The sequence below is a fragment of the Hermetia illucens genome, chromosome 3, assembly GCF_905115235.1.
Source record: "Hermetia illucens chromosome 3, iHerIll2.2.curated.20191125, whole genome shotgun sequence".
NCBI classification, from domain to species: domain Eukaryota; kingdom Metazoa; phylum Arthropoda; class Insecta; order Diptera; family Stratiomyidae; genus Hermetia; species Hermetia illucens.
In genome coordinates, this window is record NC_051851.1 from 80,796,782 (window position 1) to 80,813,123 (window position 16,342).

The 16,342-nt window shown below is 39.3% G+C and overlaps 1 protein-coding gene across 4 annotated transcripts in view; it reads right to left on the minus strand.

Moving 5' to 3' along the window:
- The window catches only part of LOC119651575 (sodium-coupled monocarboxylate transporter 1), a 301,298-nt gene that overhangs the window by 69,397 nt on the left and 215,559 nt on the right, over positions 1–16,342 (minus strand). For all 4 annotated transcript variants that reach the window (XM_038055213.1, XM_038055211.1, XM_038055212.1 and 1 more), the window contains one exon: positions 12,483–12,693. In XM_038055213.1, the coding sequence (XP_037911141.1) occupies positions 12,483–12,693 (211 nt within the window). The remainder of the gene's footprint in view (positions 1–12,482; positions 12,694–16,342) is intronic.

The following is a 16,342-nucleotide window of genomic DNA, read 5'->3' on the forward strand; positions in this document are numbered from 1 at the left end:
ATGGCGCTTACGTAATTGTCAATGTTTCCCTTTTGGGAAGTTTTATCACTTTTAAAAATATTTCCTTTTCCTTAAATAATGAATACAACATCACCAAAATTATTGGCAGCGGGTGAATGGGCGGGCATTGGATTGGGAAGTCCGCTGCGGGCGGGCATTAAATTCTGCTCGCTGAGATGGACATCATACTAGCCAACGTTGGATACGTGCCCATCTTCCGAGATATGGCGCTTGGCTCGATCGTCAATGCGACTGACTAAAGTACCTCGTTGGCGGGAGAGAAGATCTGGCGAGTGTTTGAACACAATACCCACAGTGATCATCAGGCCATCTTTCTGGACATCAGAAACAGAGGAGGCGACAGTCGAATGCGTAATAGAAGTGGACGAATCAGGATAGCTGGCTGGTCCACTGTAGCTTTCAAGAAGGAGACATTTGTGATGGCTATAGAAGGAAGTCACGACCCGTACGGAACGGCGCTGGAAGAGTTGAGTCATCAATGTTGGTGGTAAATTAGGTACATGACTCTATCATAGTGCGACGACACATAACAATGAATGACGGTTAAACCAAGAAATTCCGCAGTTGAGATCCGAATTTCGCATAAAGCCCTGAGGTTGCTTGCTAGAAACAGGCCTAAGTGATTCTTGGGCACATTCGAAGCTTACATGGTGGAAGCAGCACTTCCCACGCAATGGTAAAGGTAGTGCTTGGGTCTGCTACGGAAGCCCCAAAGACCACTAGGGGCCATATCACTTTATTTGTCTTTTAAGAGACTAGACCTGTTGAATGTCACCCTTTCTAACATCTTCGGATATTGAACCGACTGCTTCTGTTGGTCGAGCTAGCGGGTGGTATAGTATATCGGAGCGGCAATGTTGGTTTCGCAAAGCGCGTTCTACGGTCAATGCAATAGCAGCGGTCGTGGAACTGGCTTGGGAGGCATCTAGGCTAAATCATCTCTAACAACATTTAGTCGCTGGCTGCTTATCGCAGGGGTGGTAAAATCTATCCTGCTATACGCGGCTCTTGTGTGTGCGGAAACACTGGACAAAGAAAATCAAAGTATAACCCAGTCTTTCTAACGATATGTTAGCTTGAGTAAAAACCATTTTTTTCTATTCGAAAAGTTTCAATTTTCACTTAAAAAAATTGATAACTAAGCAGGTTATTAACATCCTATAGCGAGTACAGCGGAATTATAAAAATGAAAGAATAATATCTCAGCCCCTTCATGAGAAAGAGAATTGTATATGTCTTTAAACTACTTGGAGACGAATAGATGATGAAGGTAATGATCAAGATTTATAAACTCAAGGCAACCTGGCAAAAAGTGTAAGAAGGAGAATTTATATGTAATGTAGATTAAATCCACTTTCTCAACGACAAATTTCAAAAGCAATTGCAATAAAATGAAATTCTTGAGAAAGGTTGTTTACTTAAATAGCTACTTCCTTAATAATATTTTTCCTAATGCCTGAAATGGATGATGAGATCATGAGAGATGTTCTATTGATAGCAGCTTTGAAGTGTTACCCACCAGCAAATAACTTTGAAACAAGTCCCGAAACCGGAAGCTGGACGCTTTAGGTATGAAAGGTTTTATGTGACTGACGGGTGATATTGACTTTTATAGTCTTGAATTTGCAAGAAAACCGCACCTGACCTATTATAACTTTGTTAGTAATGGTTCGATTTATAACCAACATTACTGCAATTACGTAATAGGATGAACTTAACAGACTGACAGACAGTGACAGTAAACCGATTTTAATAGGGTTTAGTTTTAGACAAAATTTTAAAAAGGAAGCAGTGGAAAACAAATGAATCCAATCATAGTGAACCTTGGAAATTTTAAATCGAATTAAAACTGAGCAACCACAGAAACAATCCAAAAGATTTGGAAAGATAAATGGTAAGGAAGGACGCTATTTATTGATTACAAGAACAATGCATTAGATTCAAAACACTTTTATAAAGAAAGTATACCCCGCGATGTCTCTATGAAAAGCTTGTATAGACCAACATTGTGAAAATGCCTAACATTGGCCTAACTTTTGGAAAATTGAAAACTTTTTCTCAATATCTTAAAAATCATGTCACAAGTTTTCACGCACGAGAAAAATCCGTGAGAGTTGGTCTTGCGAGATCCTTTTCATTTCTCTGCGCCAGTGAAATTTAGGTGCGATAGTCGGTATAGGATTTTAATTGGAGGATATTTTCTGCTCTGTTTGTGGTGCTAAAACTATTTAAAATAATTGGGCTATTTAGAAACATATATGGTCACTACTGCGTTTTCATCAATTGAGCTGCGCATTGTTGACAAATGCTCCGAAGTACATTTTTAAAATGTAATAATCTATTATTATTAACTTTATTTAGGCAGATATTGTAGAGGATAGTATTTCGAGGCGTAGATACTATGTGTATGAACCACCATAATTTTTTTCTGATTTTCGGTTTCAAAGTTTCTGAGAACGGGTCCTCAAAGTAATTATAAATTTTCGACTCTCTCACTCTTCCTCTTAAAAGCCAATGTTAGAATTATTAACTGCTTTGAAAAGTACTAATAAAGACCTTTCATTTGATACCCCACTTGGCCATAATTTGTGAAAAAAAATCCCACTAGCAATATCGCATTGCTATCTTTTAGTGCGAATGATTTTTTCAAACGGTGAGCTAAATTAATGCTATTGTCGCCAGCTATTTCGTTGGACCGAATGAGTGGCAGCAGTAGAATTACTGCTGAGGATGATGTGTTCATAAAGCTGTGATCAATGATGAATAATCTAACGGAATACGTTAATCTTTACGTTGATTATGATGCACCACGCGATTAAAAATCAAATCCATTCTATCAGAGCAACCTACCTTAAAGCTATAGAGGACACGAACGCAGGTGAAGAAGCAACACAAATGATGATGATGATGATGACATCTCTTCCCAGAAAGTACATTCGCAAAGAAGCCTTTCGAAATGATAACGATGCTTCGGAAATTTGGAATAAATGTAAAGGTGGGAATGAAGTATGGAGAGCAGTTTTTCCAAGAACTCATAAAAAGCTCAGCCTAACTTGTTTGCACAGGAAGGGCAACTCCAGTGGTAAAGGGGCCCGGAATCTCATTGAGCACTTTTGGGGTAGGGGCGACGTAGGTAAGTGGTGTTATGCCGATGTCACCTAGAAGGTTTTCTTGTGTAGTTTTGTTCATCCTTTCCCAGCAGGAAACAGATGCATCCGAAAGATTGAACTTCATGGATCTACTGCCGAGAATGTTGCACGTGTTTGCTTCCAAGAAGCTTCCCACAGGAGAAGCAAGCTCAGTGATTTCATTAAGATCTATTACCATTAATCTGAAATGAATCTCTAAGGAAGCTCTGCCTTTGGTTCCCGGTGGGATGTGAGACACCATAAACAGTTACGCAATGTCTGTTGTTATGGCAGACGCTGCCAGGTGCTCGCAGCAACTCGCAGTCATGTACTCACAAGCACGAGGGCGCATACTACTACAGTGCATCACATACAGGGTACCAGCACCAGCCCTTATGCGCGGAATTTTGTTCATCCAACTTTTGTCGCGGTTCGACCCCGACTGTGGAAGACTTTTCCGTTTCTACAAAATTTAAAAGAATGTGGTGGGAGTTGAATCTCCTGTGTATAGTCTTCTTGTCTGGAGCACAGTATATCTAATAGGCAGTGTATCAAGAAATTCTTCAACTGGAGTAGTTGGGCAAAAACTTCACAAATGAACACAGGAATTATGTTAATTAGCGGGAGGCAGTTCAAAGGGAAAATGTAAACATTAATAATAATAATAATCGTTGCGCAACAATTCATATTGGATCACCTTGAAGTGTGTTAGAGCACTTCATTCAAGACCGTAACGGAGCACTACCGTACACTGTAGGCGGCAATCTGGTTAGCATTGCGTTCGACCGAGATTATTACCCTGATTTGACTCAGGTACCCACTCGCAGCTGAGTCGACTGATATCCAACATGAGCCATCCGGACACTGTAATGTAAGCATTGTTTGCCTTACAGTGGCGAGTGCTTAATCTTGATGCCTTTCGTAGTGCAATTTAATAATGTAAACGGAAACATGTGCTGCGAGATTAATTGGAAAACCTGATCCAACGCTGTTAAACGAGCAAAAACTGACGAAAAACCATATGCATACAATTTGAAACTAAGTCTAGATAAAGATAACAGCCTGGAAGATCTGGCTATAAGACGCAGATACTGCAGAACGGAATATAGGACCAATTTATCTATTATCTATTATCAATTTTTTAGTATATAAACTTTGAACGCGTTTTTGTGAAAACAACGAATTTCAATATATCGATATTTGATATCTCGAAAAATATTTGAAATTTTGTAGTGTATTTGCAGAACTACGTGTTCCTCAACATAATGTAAGATTTTTGCTTTGCATTGCAGGGTTCACTTGTCATTAACAATTTTCCAACGGTTTAACAGCGATTTTTGATTTTTTTTGTCTTTTTTTTTTGCAAAAGCACCACATTTTTTGAAAATTTGATTTGAAAGGAATTCATTTAATGTCGGAGGTGATACGATACCTCGAATTCTCGAATTTCTTTTGTTTTGACTTCATGCTAGAACTTACTGCAGCTACGAATGCAGTCTCGCAGCCATGAAGAAATAATGCCTGTGGGAAAACACCAAGAGGCCGCCAATTTACTTTGAAGAGCTTCGATTAAATTGACGAACCGTGGCTTACAGCTTTAAATACGTATGGATATGGTAAACAGCTAGCATGCTGGAGTTGCTAAGCTTGAAAAGCAAGACAAAGTTCATATAATGAAAACTAATTAAAAGATCGAATAATATATATAAATTTCAATTATTGTTCATTCTTCCCTGCTATAAAACACGTCGTAACATTTATCCGTCAATTAATGATAAACTGATTATGTTTGGATGTACATTTCGAGTTTGCCGTAAATGGCCCTTTTCAACAAGACTCAGAAATTTCTAAAGATAACCGACATGATTTTCCTCAGAAACCAATTGGCTTATCAAATGTTGTATTTCGACATCTGTAATTTCAAGAGGAATCCACAAACAAATCCCTAATGTATCAAATGCTTTGAAGAGAACCATAGCATTGCAGAAATATCTTTATCCAGGGCTCAGAATGTGTTAAGTAATTTACCATGAGAACCAAGACAAGATTACACATCAATAACGAGAAGTCACATTATCCATCATCAAACGCTTTTCACCCTCAGATGTACATATACATATTTGTATTTTCTTGTCATATGACCTCTCCACGTGACCTACCCTTCCAATTCATTGTACATATTCATCTTACAAAATTCCATTTACAATTTGGAGACGCAGAGCACTGAACTCACGTTTTGCAGAAGGAGCTCGGTATCTATGGCTTCATCCTGGACGACACCACGAGTGAAACATTTATTCTGCATTGCCAGGAACATGGCCAACGAATTCGTTGTTGATAATCATTGCATGAAAGTAAATGTTACGGAAAATGAACATCAACCACACTTCCAGTTTACCGTATGCATAAGACTTAAGGACGCTGCTCCATTTGATGGGGATCTCCTGGAAGATTTTGTACAGAAATTGCATTGTTGTCTTTGCGAATCATCTATGGGATTTGTATGAGTATAAATCCCACGATGGAAGACAGGTAAATATGTCAAGGGATCCCACATATTACAGGTAAAGCCATGAGATTTATACAGTTCACATTTTATTTCTAAATGGATGAGCAAATAAATTTTTAAAGTTAAAATATTTGGTTGAAAATTTTTGCGTCAATCACGACTTATGCATATTTTTCAAGGTGTTATGGGAAACAAAATCTAATTAAAATCGGTTTACTGTTCATCTCTGTTTGCCTGCCTGTCGTATGCACTTTTCTCAACGATAGCTACATCTATTGGCACAAAATTGTGAAGAAATTTTGCAATTACGAACCTCCAGGCATACAATGAATGACTTTGAATTAAAGGGGAGGGGTGGAAAAGGGAGGTGTGAGTTCTTTTGACCACCAATCATCAATATAACCTCATTGAAGTATTGATCGGTTTGTATCTGCATAATATTGTTATTTTGGATTGTAAATGTCAGCCAAATTTTTGCAATTAGCAGGAGGTTTTACTTCTCTCATATTAATTTAAATGCTTAGGGTGAGGCCACTCTTATTGGAAATATGCCTCGCGAGCTACTGATTTCGACATCAAAGACCATAATCGCGGTAAAAGAAAAAAGTTTCAGAAATGGAGAATTAGGGGTATTACTTGATCAAGACTCAAATCATAAGAAAAATTTGCACGAACATTAGGATTGACTTTCAAGCCTCAAAGCGCTGGAATTTATGCAAAGGGAATAAAAGTATCCACTATTTGAGTGACACGGAAAAAAGATTTATTATAATAATCAGAAATGTAGAAAATCATACCGAGTTTCCAGTAATGTTCTCCCGTCGATGAAGAAATTGGTAGTGCAATGCCTTTAATTTAAATTTGCACTTTTACACTAAGATTCGGTTTCAGACACGAGGATAGACCAATGAAGCTTTCCTATTTCCTTTCCTATTCGAAAGGATGTCCCATTGAGTGTGGTCAACTAAAAGATTTAATATGCGGCGGGTAATGACCAATTCATATTTGTGAAATAAAATATAAATAGTATGAATTCTGCCGGTGGAGTATGTTTAAAAGGAGATTGATCAAATGCGGAGCGAACCCTACTCCAATCTACGTCAATCACCACAACACCATCCCCTAGATCTGATCTGTCCGAAGGTGAGTTTACATGCCTTCTTGGGGAACTATGATTGTATCAGCGTTTCTAGCAAATTACATTCTATAAGCCCAAGGACAAAGAGATTCTAAAAATTGCAATAATCACGCCGTTAGGTTTACTGAGTTTATTATGATGACCTACGTGTTAAGAATGGCAACTGAGATGCCACAAAGCTGCATTGTACTACAAGGTACGGATTTGTGTTTGAGCAGTTTTCACACGCCGTCTTGAGTTTGGACTCAGTATCCACTCCCTATATGCCTCGACTATCATAGATTCATAAGCTCCTGCAGCCTCTCCCGTGCATAGCTTCTTCAAAGATACTAAGAGGAAGGAAGGAACCCCGGTGCCAAAGGCGTCGCACTCTGAAAAGATTTTCGCACCGTGCAAGCAGCAGCTCCTTCAGGCAGCACCAGCCATGCATTAAATGAAGCAATTGAAGCAATATTGGTAGAATTCTATGAAGCCACCCGGGAATTCCTTGAATTTTTTTTATAAAAACTGATGCTTATGTAATAATACCAGTTACAGAGAAGACCGCCGTCCACGCTACGTTCTTTTCATATTTGCAGTAACGTGGTAACCTATTCGGAAAAATGTTCTGATTGGTAGGAGCTGGTAATATCGACGCAACTGTTCCATTGAGAATTAGTTTCTCGATATCACCAACACGGAAAAACAGAGCAATGTTAAGCTAAAACAACCCTTACAGAATTCGACCTCCTTCGATCTATGAAGATTAAGACTAGATAACACTAAAGCTTAAATGTATTACGGCACTTCCACCGAGACCATGCCCCTGGGCACGCACTAGCATGCGTTTTAGTTTCCCCGACAATGTTCCCCCCACCCCTGGTGTTTAGCTTCACTTCTGCCTTGACATCAACTTGCCCACTAATATGAGTTTTGGGTCAAGCTCTTCGTTCGACATTATCTCAGGGACAGAGTCCCCTGATGATATGACGCAGACATGAGATGACGAAAGCTTCTCAATAATAATTGGGGCGACTTTCCACGCGTTGCTCGCATACAGGAACACAGACAGAATATTTCCGCCCGACATCCTTAGTTAGGTGATATTGCTGAGATAGCAGCGTTTATCATTTTAAATAAAACACTGAAAGCGGAGTTAGTGTTAGTATCGGCGACAGAAACAACTCTACCAAGTTATATAAACTATTCAGCACTCTCGATAATCTACCCATTAATGAAAATTGAAAGAGTGTGATTACTAACTAAACCGAGAACTTTGGTGTTGTTTACACTTATCTTCAGTCTGAATGTGCATGCCTCCTACGCCAAATAAAGAGCAATTTGATAAAGATTACCTACATAATCAGCTATTGAACCTACAGGAAAGGCATCATGAAGAAAATCATCAAAAACGAGTGAAAAAAGGCGTCCTTTTGGAACATGGATGAAATTTCATCAATTTTAATGGTGGTTTAGTACTAATCAACATTCTCGAGCAGGCTGTTTAGAGTTAGCGTCACGAGAAAGTTTTCCTACTGCTAGACTACATCTGGATTGCGCAACTGACCTTCCGTTTGAGGGCCGATGCTTTATTCTTCTGTTACCAGGTTCAGTATTGACACGCAAGCAAAGGAAAATCACATCACATGATATTCTCTATCGAGGTCTTCACGCATACTAATCTGTTAATTGCGTCATGATTACTGTGACTGCTGGTAAGTCGAAACCCAGTTCGCTTAGAGCTTGTGTTTGAATAGCGTTTTGTCGATAACGAAACGGAGAAAGTTACAAATCAAAGATTTTATTGTTATTGTGATAGTCACGAAAACCATGGCTAATTCGACCTAGAACTCAGGTCACACTGAAATCTCCACTGCACAGTTGTGATGCTCTTTATCTAGAGCTGAAATTTGCAAGTGTGTTCACTTCCAATTCCTATGAGTAACCAGCTCCAAGTCATGAGAGCTAATCTTGCAGTAGCTGTCGGCATCAGTCTGACATCGAATTGGTATTTACTGACACTATCCTTTCCAACGGAGAAAAGTACAGCGCCACAGATGTGGAACGAGTGGTCTCCAGAGTCTCATAATCTCACTTCACTTCGAACCAACATGTTGAGCCAGCACTGCCGGAATTCTCGCTCACATTGTATGATAGCAGCAGTCCGTGAATTCTTGACGCAGTTGTGGAGGAGGGTGCGTAGATTCTGAAAATTTTTAGTATCACTTTCGGTAATCAAAAGTCATGGCCGTGAGGTCAGTCTCCAATAGAGGGGATGTTATTCTCTATGTCTGATGAGAAGGATGGATGTAAGCAAAGTAACATTTGCCTGTAAATGCTTACGCTGCTAAATGTTAGGCCACACCTCGCGGCAGCACTATTTTAAGAGAAGCTAATGCGTAACTCTGTGGCAGGATATAAAATCGATATAGGATTCTAAGCACCTTTAACTTCCCAAAAAATCTTTTCCCGCATTCGCGAATGGCTTACCCCCATCCAACATTTCGAAGTGCATTCAGAAGTGGTAGCAATACAAATTTACGCCAACGCAAGGATCGAACATTAGCAAAACGAACAATTAATAAAAAAAAAAAGCAGGCGAGACCCAAATCCTCTCGAACCAATTTTTAGACTGGTGATGTGATATTTCTATTCCGCTGAGATACCAACGTCTGTAATGAGATCTGGAGAGGGAGCCCCACTAAGTGAAAAGTAGTGCCTTTTCGAATTTATCTACGGCACAACCGTCACATTTGCGACCAGCACCACGCAAGGGGAACTACACAGAACTTCGTCAAGGGATGTACCCTCGCGGGAGAAAGACCTGGTGACAATAAAAATAGAGTTCGAACATTTTTCACTGCGAAGGGGTTGACTATTGTGCATTTACGTTTTACAAAGGTATCGTCAAGGATGGGGAAGGATATAAAAGGGAGATGAGGCATTTACCAAGAATGAGGACGACAGGGCACATCTGCTTCTCAAAGCTCACATTCCGGAGATCTATCCCCAGTGGGGGATAATAAGATCCTGTCTATCACCCCAGTAACAGTTTATAGCAAGAAAGGGGAAACTTGGAGAGTAGCAAAAGAAGTATATCCGCAACGTTTATCCCTTACATCCATGTCAACATGCTCACCAAGTAGGACGATCAAACGACAGCCGTTAGCAGCTGGTGGCACAACAGGCACCAATTCTATTGTCATGAGCACAACTCACTCCAACGGGTGGAGTAGTATCACACTGGTCCAGGGTTATGACTATATCGTATTTATTTAATGGAGCAAATGTAGAAATACCCGATGAAACAGAATCAAATTCATATTGAGCATTATTATTACCTCGCGTGCATCAATTTGCTCAAGGCCACCACAGTACTATTTATTAGAAAGCACATGCTTGATCACTTGGGAGTCATTACACTGGGTGGCACGCCTGTGTACCCCTGGGGCAGAGAAAAAAAATATGTTCAACAGCATTCTTAGTGGTTCTCTTAGGTTGGATTCCTCTTCATATTTAAATACAGATGCAGGCAAGGAAAGCAATCGTCAGATTGTTCGACTTTGTTATTTCATTTCAACAGGGAGTACGTGCCTGTACTCTATGGCTTAAACTAACAATTGATCACCTAGTACACGGGCAGCAAAAAAAGCGGGCGCAGAGCTCATTAGGTCAAGGAAAACAAACTTCAAACCAACCGCAAAAGTATATTTAACGCCGAAAAGTACACACAACGGTGCGCCTACTTTATCCTTCAAAGAAACCAGAGAACGCAATTAAGGCACTTGGGCCTAACCACTGAAACTCTAGACTGGTATGGGAACACCAGTATAAATTGCATATACTTGGTTTACACAATAAGGTCTGGATAGTCTAGGTTCCATACTTTGTTACGTTAGGAGGCAAACAGAAACGCTACTATATGTGGTAATATCGTTTATGAAATAGGAAAGATGTTCATGACACTAAGGGATAAAAAGAAACTATACTGGGTCAACTTGCCAGGAATGGAACAATCGTTGCTATTAATATGAGGATATGAATCCAAGCGCGTTCAGGGTTGTGTAAATTTCACTAAGAAGAACTTTAGGGTCAGTGGGAATACTCACCGGTTATTGTTGGCTAAATTACCACCTGGTGAAGCTAGAGGTACCTCCAGACACCCTCCGCAAACTCTGTGGCGATAAGTGAAAGAGTGAAGCGAATGATAAAATGTCCGGTATTTGTGCAATGTATGGTAGATTCAAGAACTTGAAGTTAGAGGTAGGAAACTTACTGCCGTTTATAGGCTTGATCGACATATTGTGGGGGTACATTATAAACATTAAACGGTTCAACAGTTCTTTTAATGCAACTTCCCTTAATGCCATTAATAATTCCGAGCTTTCCGAATTTCGACAGATGTCGAATTTTACCTATCACTAGCATACATAAAGTGCCAATTAGTTAGGCTAGCACGATCCTTCCTACTTCAAAGTATACACGGGCTTTGATGGTGGTGGAAAATCTGTCGAAAATTAACCATAACATGGTTCACATTAGCAGAATGCTGCATTTCTGCATGGTTTGAACCAAACTATCTGAGACATTTAAGAAATCTGTGAGCGATTTATGTGCAATATTTGTAACTATAATATTGTTAGTACAATCACTTTCTCGAGATGCCCACTTTCTTTGATTTCCGGAGCCAGTGCACATAGTTCAGTTTCTTCTCCATGTATTTCCATTCAATATTGCCATTATGAGGGACCTTGTCAACTAGCAATACGTCAAGGTTATTGTGTACAATATGAGGACCAGTTAGAATTTAACATTCACAATATATGTCGTAAGCGGAATTATCAAGTACTGCTTGCGGTTCAATCGGTATTGCCAGCTTGTATGCAAAGTTTTGATAAATAGCCTTACATACGTCATTATACCTCTGCGTGTATTGCACCGGCGCCATAGCAGTGGAACGAAAATTCAGATTGTCCAACGGCTCCTGAGCTGTACCATACATTCTGTACTATCGTTTTCCACTTGTCCGTCGAGAATGGCATACATGTCTGTCAGCTCGCATTTAGAAAGTAGTATCATATTGTAGCCATGAAAAAGGGTTTAGTGCCATAATTTAGTGCCTAATTATGTAAATTACAAACTTTTAGAATGTTGAAAAACAAGTGATCGGTCTTGTCTCTGTGGATTTTTAGGAACAAGCTAGGTAATCTCCTATTATTGTTATTACTTCATAGATATATTTTATTATAGCTAATTAGGTTGAAATTATTTTGGATAGTGAAGCTACCGCTTACCGCTACAAAAATGGGAAGATTGATTTTTAATTTGAAATTATCAATTAACCCTTTTTGAATCAAGCGAATTCTCTGAATCATTTTTCCACATTGAAACTCTTCGCTGGTGTTCTGGATTATTATTTTATATTATAATGGTCAGTGCCTTGAATCTAGTAATATTTACGTTTTCGTTCCTTTTTAGTTTTCAGGGAAAAAGGAGCATATTTACATAGCTAAGCTACCGATTGAGAAAAGATCTTATTAGTGGCTTTGTATAATTTCAAGGAAACATACCATCCACTTTTCACAAAAAATCACACAAAAGGATTCTTCTGAAGGCCGACTGTTCCGTTCAGTTTAGTTTCTCCGAAAATGTAGGCCACATCTTCCACTTTCTTTGAATTTCAGTTCAGCTACTTTGGTGTACTCACCTAAGACAGCACGGATTCCTAATGTACCGCGGGCTATAGATAACATCATGGCGAGAACTGAAACACTTCCTGTCGCAAAGACGTAATCGGCCTTTCCCCCGGCTTTTTTCTTTCCGCGAAGACGACTCCATAACGGGGCAACTGTTGAGAATGCTATGAAGGCGACAAACATAGCATAGTCCCATCCAAGCGTGCTGTAATCTTTCGCCATCTGCAAGGAGAAAAAACAGGAAGAAAAAATAAGTTTTCAGAGTTAACAGAGGAAAATTTTTTATGGTAATTAAAAATTGCTGAAATATGAAACTGTGGAAAAATATCCTGCGATTTAGGTAACTTAGGAATCCGATGCACATGACTGCCACTTGGTATATTTCAGGAACTTTTTATCTTTGATAGTATTTTAAACATCACTTTATGCCAATTTACATAGGTGAGTTTCATTCAATCGGAATTTCGGAGAAATCAATCCAAGTTGTCCCACCCGATAACGGAGCAAACTAATAGAAGGAAGATTTGGATATGATTCTGTAAACAATCTCTGATAGACCAATTTTCTGAGGGGATTGACTTAATCTACGTGCGCTACATATGACCAGCAGCCATAAAAATATTCCTTCTGTGTGGGACCACGTCCTGGTTGTCAAACTCAAACTTTCTTTCTACATATAGTAGAGGCACCTATCCCAACAATATGCTATCATAATTTTGTTCCGACAAATTAAATGTACGATGCTTCCTTTTAAATCAATTTATGAAACTGACAGGAACAAAATTAAGTTGCCTCTGGGTAGTATTGCGACAAATACGTTGAAAGGCGAACGTATACCCGCTCTTGGTTCCGACGAGTTAGTAAAGGACAAATTTGGATTTTTGGGAGAGATGTCTCTAGTGCTGCAAAACATTTATATGTTTAATTTCAGAGTAAGAATCCAAGAATCGATTGGGAAAATGCAATAAATTGCAATTGGACTCTATAGGCTTCGAATCCGTCAACTATAAAAATCCATTAGAATATGTTGCTGTAGAACTTCCGCGGGAAAAACTATCTTCCATCTATATAACAGTATGGAAGCCATTTCGAAACACGTATGTGCGTTTAATATTAGCTCTACTAAACTGGCATAGAAATTCCTCTTTTGTTGGAATCCTCGATTGAGTTTGTAGTCCTCGTAGTTGAAATACTTCATCTGTTCATCTCAATCTATATGGAAGCAGAACTGTACTCCATGTTCTTGTTATGTTCATTTCGTAAAAGTAATCTAAAATAGTGGATTCCTTCCCATACGCCGATTTCGTTGAGACTTATCGCTGCCAGTCGTTTGGAGAATTCAACATGTTGAGCTGATGTTTTAGTTCTAACGCTTGTGAACTCATACGCGAGGGTTGAATTGAAAATTTCATTTATTTTCGTTGTCTGCCTTTCAGGGAGTTTTGACTATCGTCAGGATTTAAAGTTGCTACGGATCAATTTATTGCATTTAAACTGTAGAATTTGGTATACAAAATATATTTTTGAATTTACGAATCAGCATTTCTTTTTTTTCACCTTTATGAAAGGACATCAGCGCTCTCTATGGTTCTGAGTGTTGGCCGACCATAAAAGACAATGAACGGCGTCTCGCGGTAATGGAGACGAAGATGCTACGTTGGACTAGTGGCGTCACACGTTTAGATCACATCCGAAATGAGGATATCCGCGATCGTTATGGGGTTGCACCGATCGTGGAAAAGTTGCGAGAGAGGTGTCTTCGATGGTATGGTCACGCAATCCGTGCAAACGAGAATTCACTTGCAAAGATTGGTCTGAACATCGAAGTCGATGGTAAACGACCAAAAGGCAGGCCTAAGCAACGGTGGCTTGATACGCTGGATGGGGATTTGAAAGCCTCGAGATTGCACCCAGATCAGGCATTCGATAGAGCCAAATGGCGAAGCCGATCACGACGAGCCGACCCCGCTTGTGAACGGGACAAAGGCCGAAGAAAAAGAAGAAGATGAAAGGACATTAGCAGGTTTGTAATATTAAATTCCCTTACAAAGGCGACTTTTGATATTGAATATATATATGTATGTAATAGCCTGTTTGAATTAAAACACTCGAGAGGCTTTGTTCTTTCTTTGCAGGTGTAATCTATTCACTACGATTTTTAATTGATTTATTCAAAGATTGCTTGCACTATCCTTTTCGGCTGCAGCTATTTACTGCTCCTTGTAGAAGATTCGAATTGACGATCCAATTCCAAAGTGGAGTAAGTCCATTTTTATGCCTAAATTCAATTAGTGCATTTACTGTTATTAGGCAAGAGCTATCGTATCGAGCTAATAGGTTTAATTCAAAAAGCAATTCTAGTCCTTTGAAAATATATTTAAAATTATATGCCATTGAAAGGAAGACAGCCTAAGTTCACACGACTGTGTGAAGCAATGGCACGAGTATACGCAGTGTGGACTGATTGTAATGATAGCATTTTTACGTTCTTATTATAGCCCCAGAGCTTGAAAACTGTAAAACAATAAAAAACTCTAATAAATTTGGTAGCCCGCCTATCAGTTTCTCTTGGAAAATATAAATATTAGTGTAAGTTAGATGCTTATCCTTAGACGAGTCTATGTGAAAGTTAAAGTGGCACATTCTGGGAATATAATAATTTATCTTCAAAATACTGTAGCCTTATATGGCGTTAAGGCAAGGTTTATAAGGAAGTTCTTAGTTTCAACCACGTGGCAAACATGCTAAACGTCCTCATATACAGGCTGACGAAAGAGCTCTAAAACCAAATTCTTATAATAATAATAATAATCGTTGGCGCAACAATCCATATTGGATCAGGGCCTTGAAGTGTGTTAGAGCACTTCATTCAAGACCGTAACGGTACACTAGGAGGCAATGTGATCAGCATTGCGCTCGCCCGAGATTATTACCCTGATTTGACTCAGGTACTCATTCACAGCTGAGTCGACTGGTATCCGACGTCAAATCACGATACAAATTCCACTGCCACCAGTGAGATTTGAACCGCGACCTTCCGTACGACAGCCTTGCGCTCTAACCACCCGGCTATCCGGACACCAAATTCTTTCTTACGGATAAGTTCAATATAACATTCGAGTACTCCCGCAAGCACACTATCTCTCAATAATGAGTTACAAACATATTTTGATAACCAGATAAAGAGAAAATACAGTCGAAAAAAATATTTCAGAAATCGGTTCATCAGATATGAAAGGTTTTGTGTATTTTGCATGTAAGAATATCTGAGTGAAAAATGAGCATTTACTATGTTAGACTACGCACTTTAATAGGAAAGAAACGATTTTGGTCTACTATAACTTGGAAAATAATACTAACATTTACATGGCACTCTCCAGTATTGCATACTACGCTCTAAATTAATGCTATACTTGATCTCCCGGATTTCTCAAGAGGCCCGTTCTCTTCGAATATTTTCTGTTCGTCTTGGGAGAACGCCGTAGCCAGCAATGGAATTGCCGCACCTTCTTACGAAGGAACGTACGGGCGTCACCCATGTGTTTGTAATAATATCAGACAGCGTACACCGACATATCAGGTGTTCACATAGAAATGGAGCTGACGGTGGGGTAACTTTACATGGGCTTCTCCCATGTCGCGATACAGAAAGACTTTTAGCACATAAGAGTCTTAACTTGAAGCAGAATTAGTTCTATTAATGCATGGTGCGACATCCAGTTCGGTGCCGAAGTTGGCAGAAAGCATACTTCCTAAATACACAATTTGATTGATGACTTGAATGTTTTGCCCATTAATGCAGATGCGATGATGATTCGTCAGACTGAGAACCTTGGTTTTGTTGGTGTTTATCTTCAATACAATACTACTT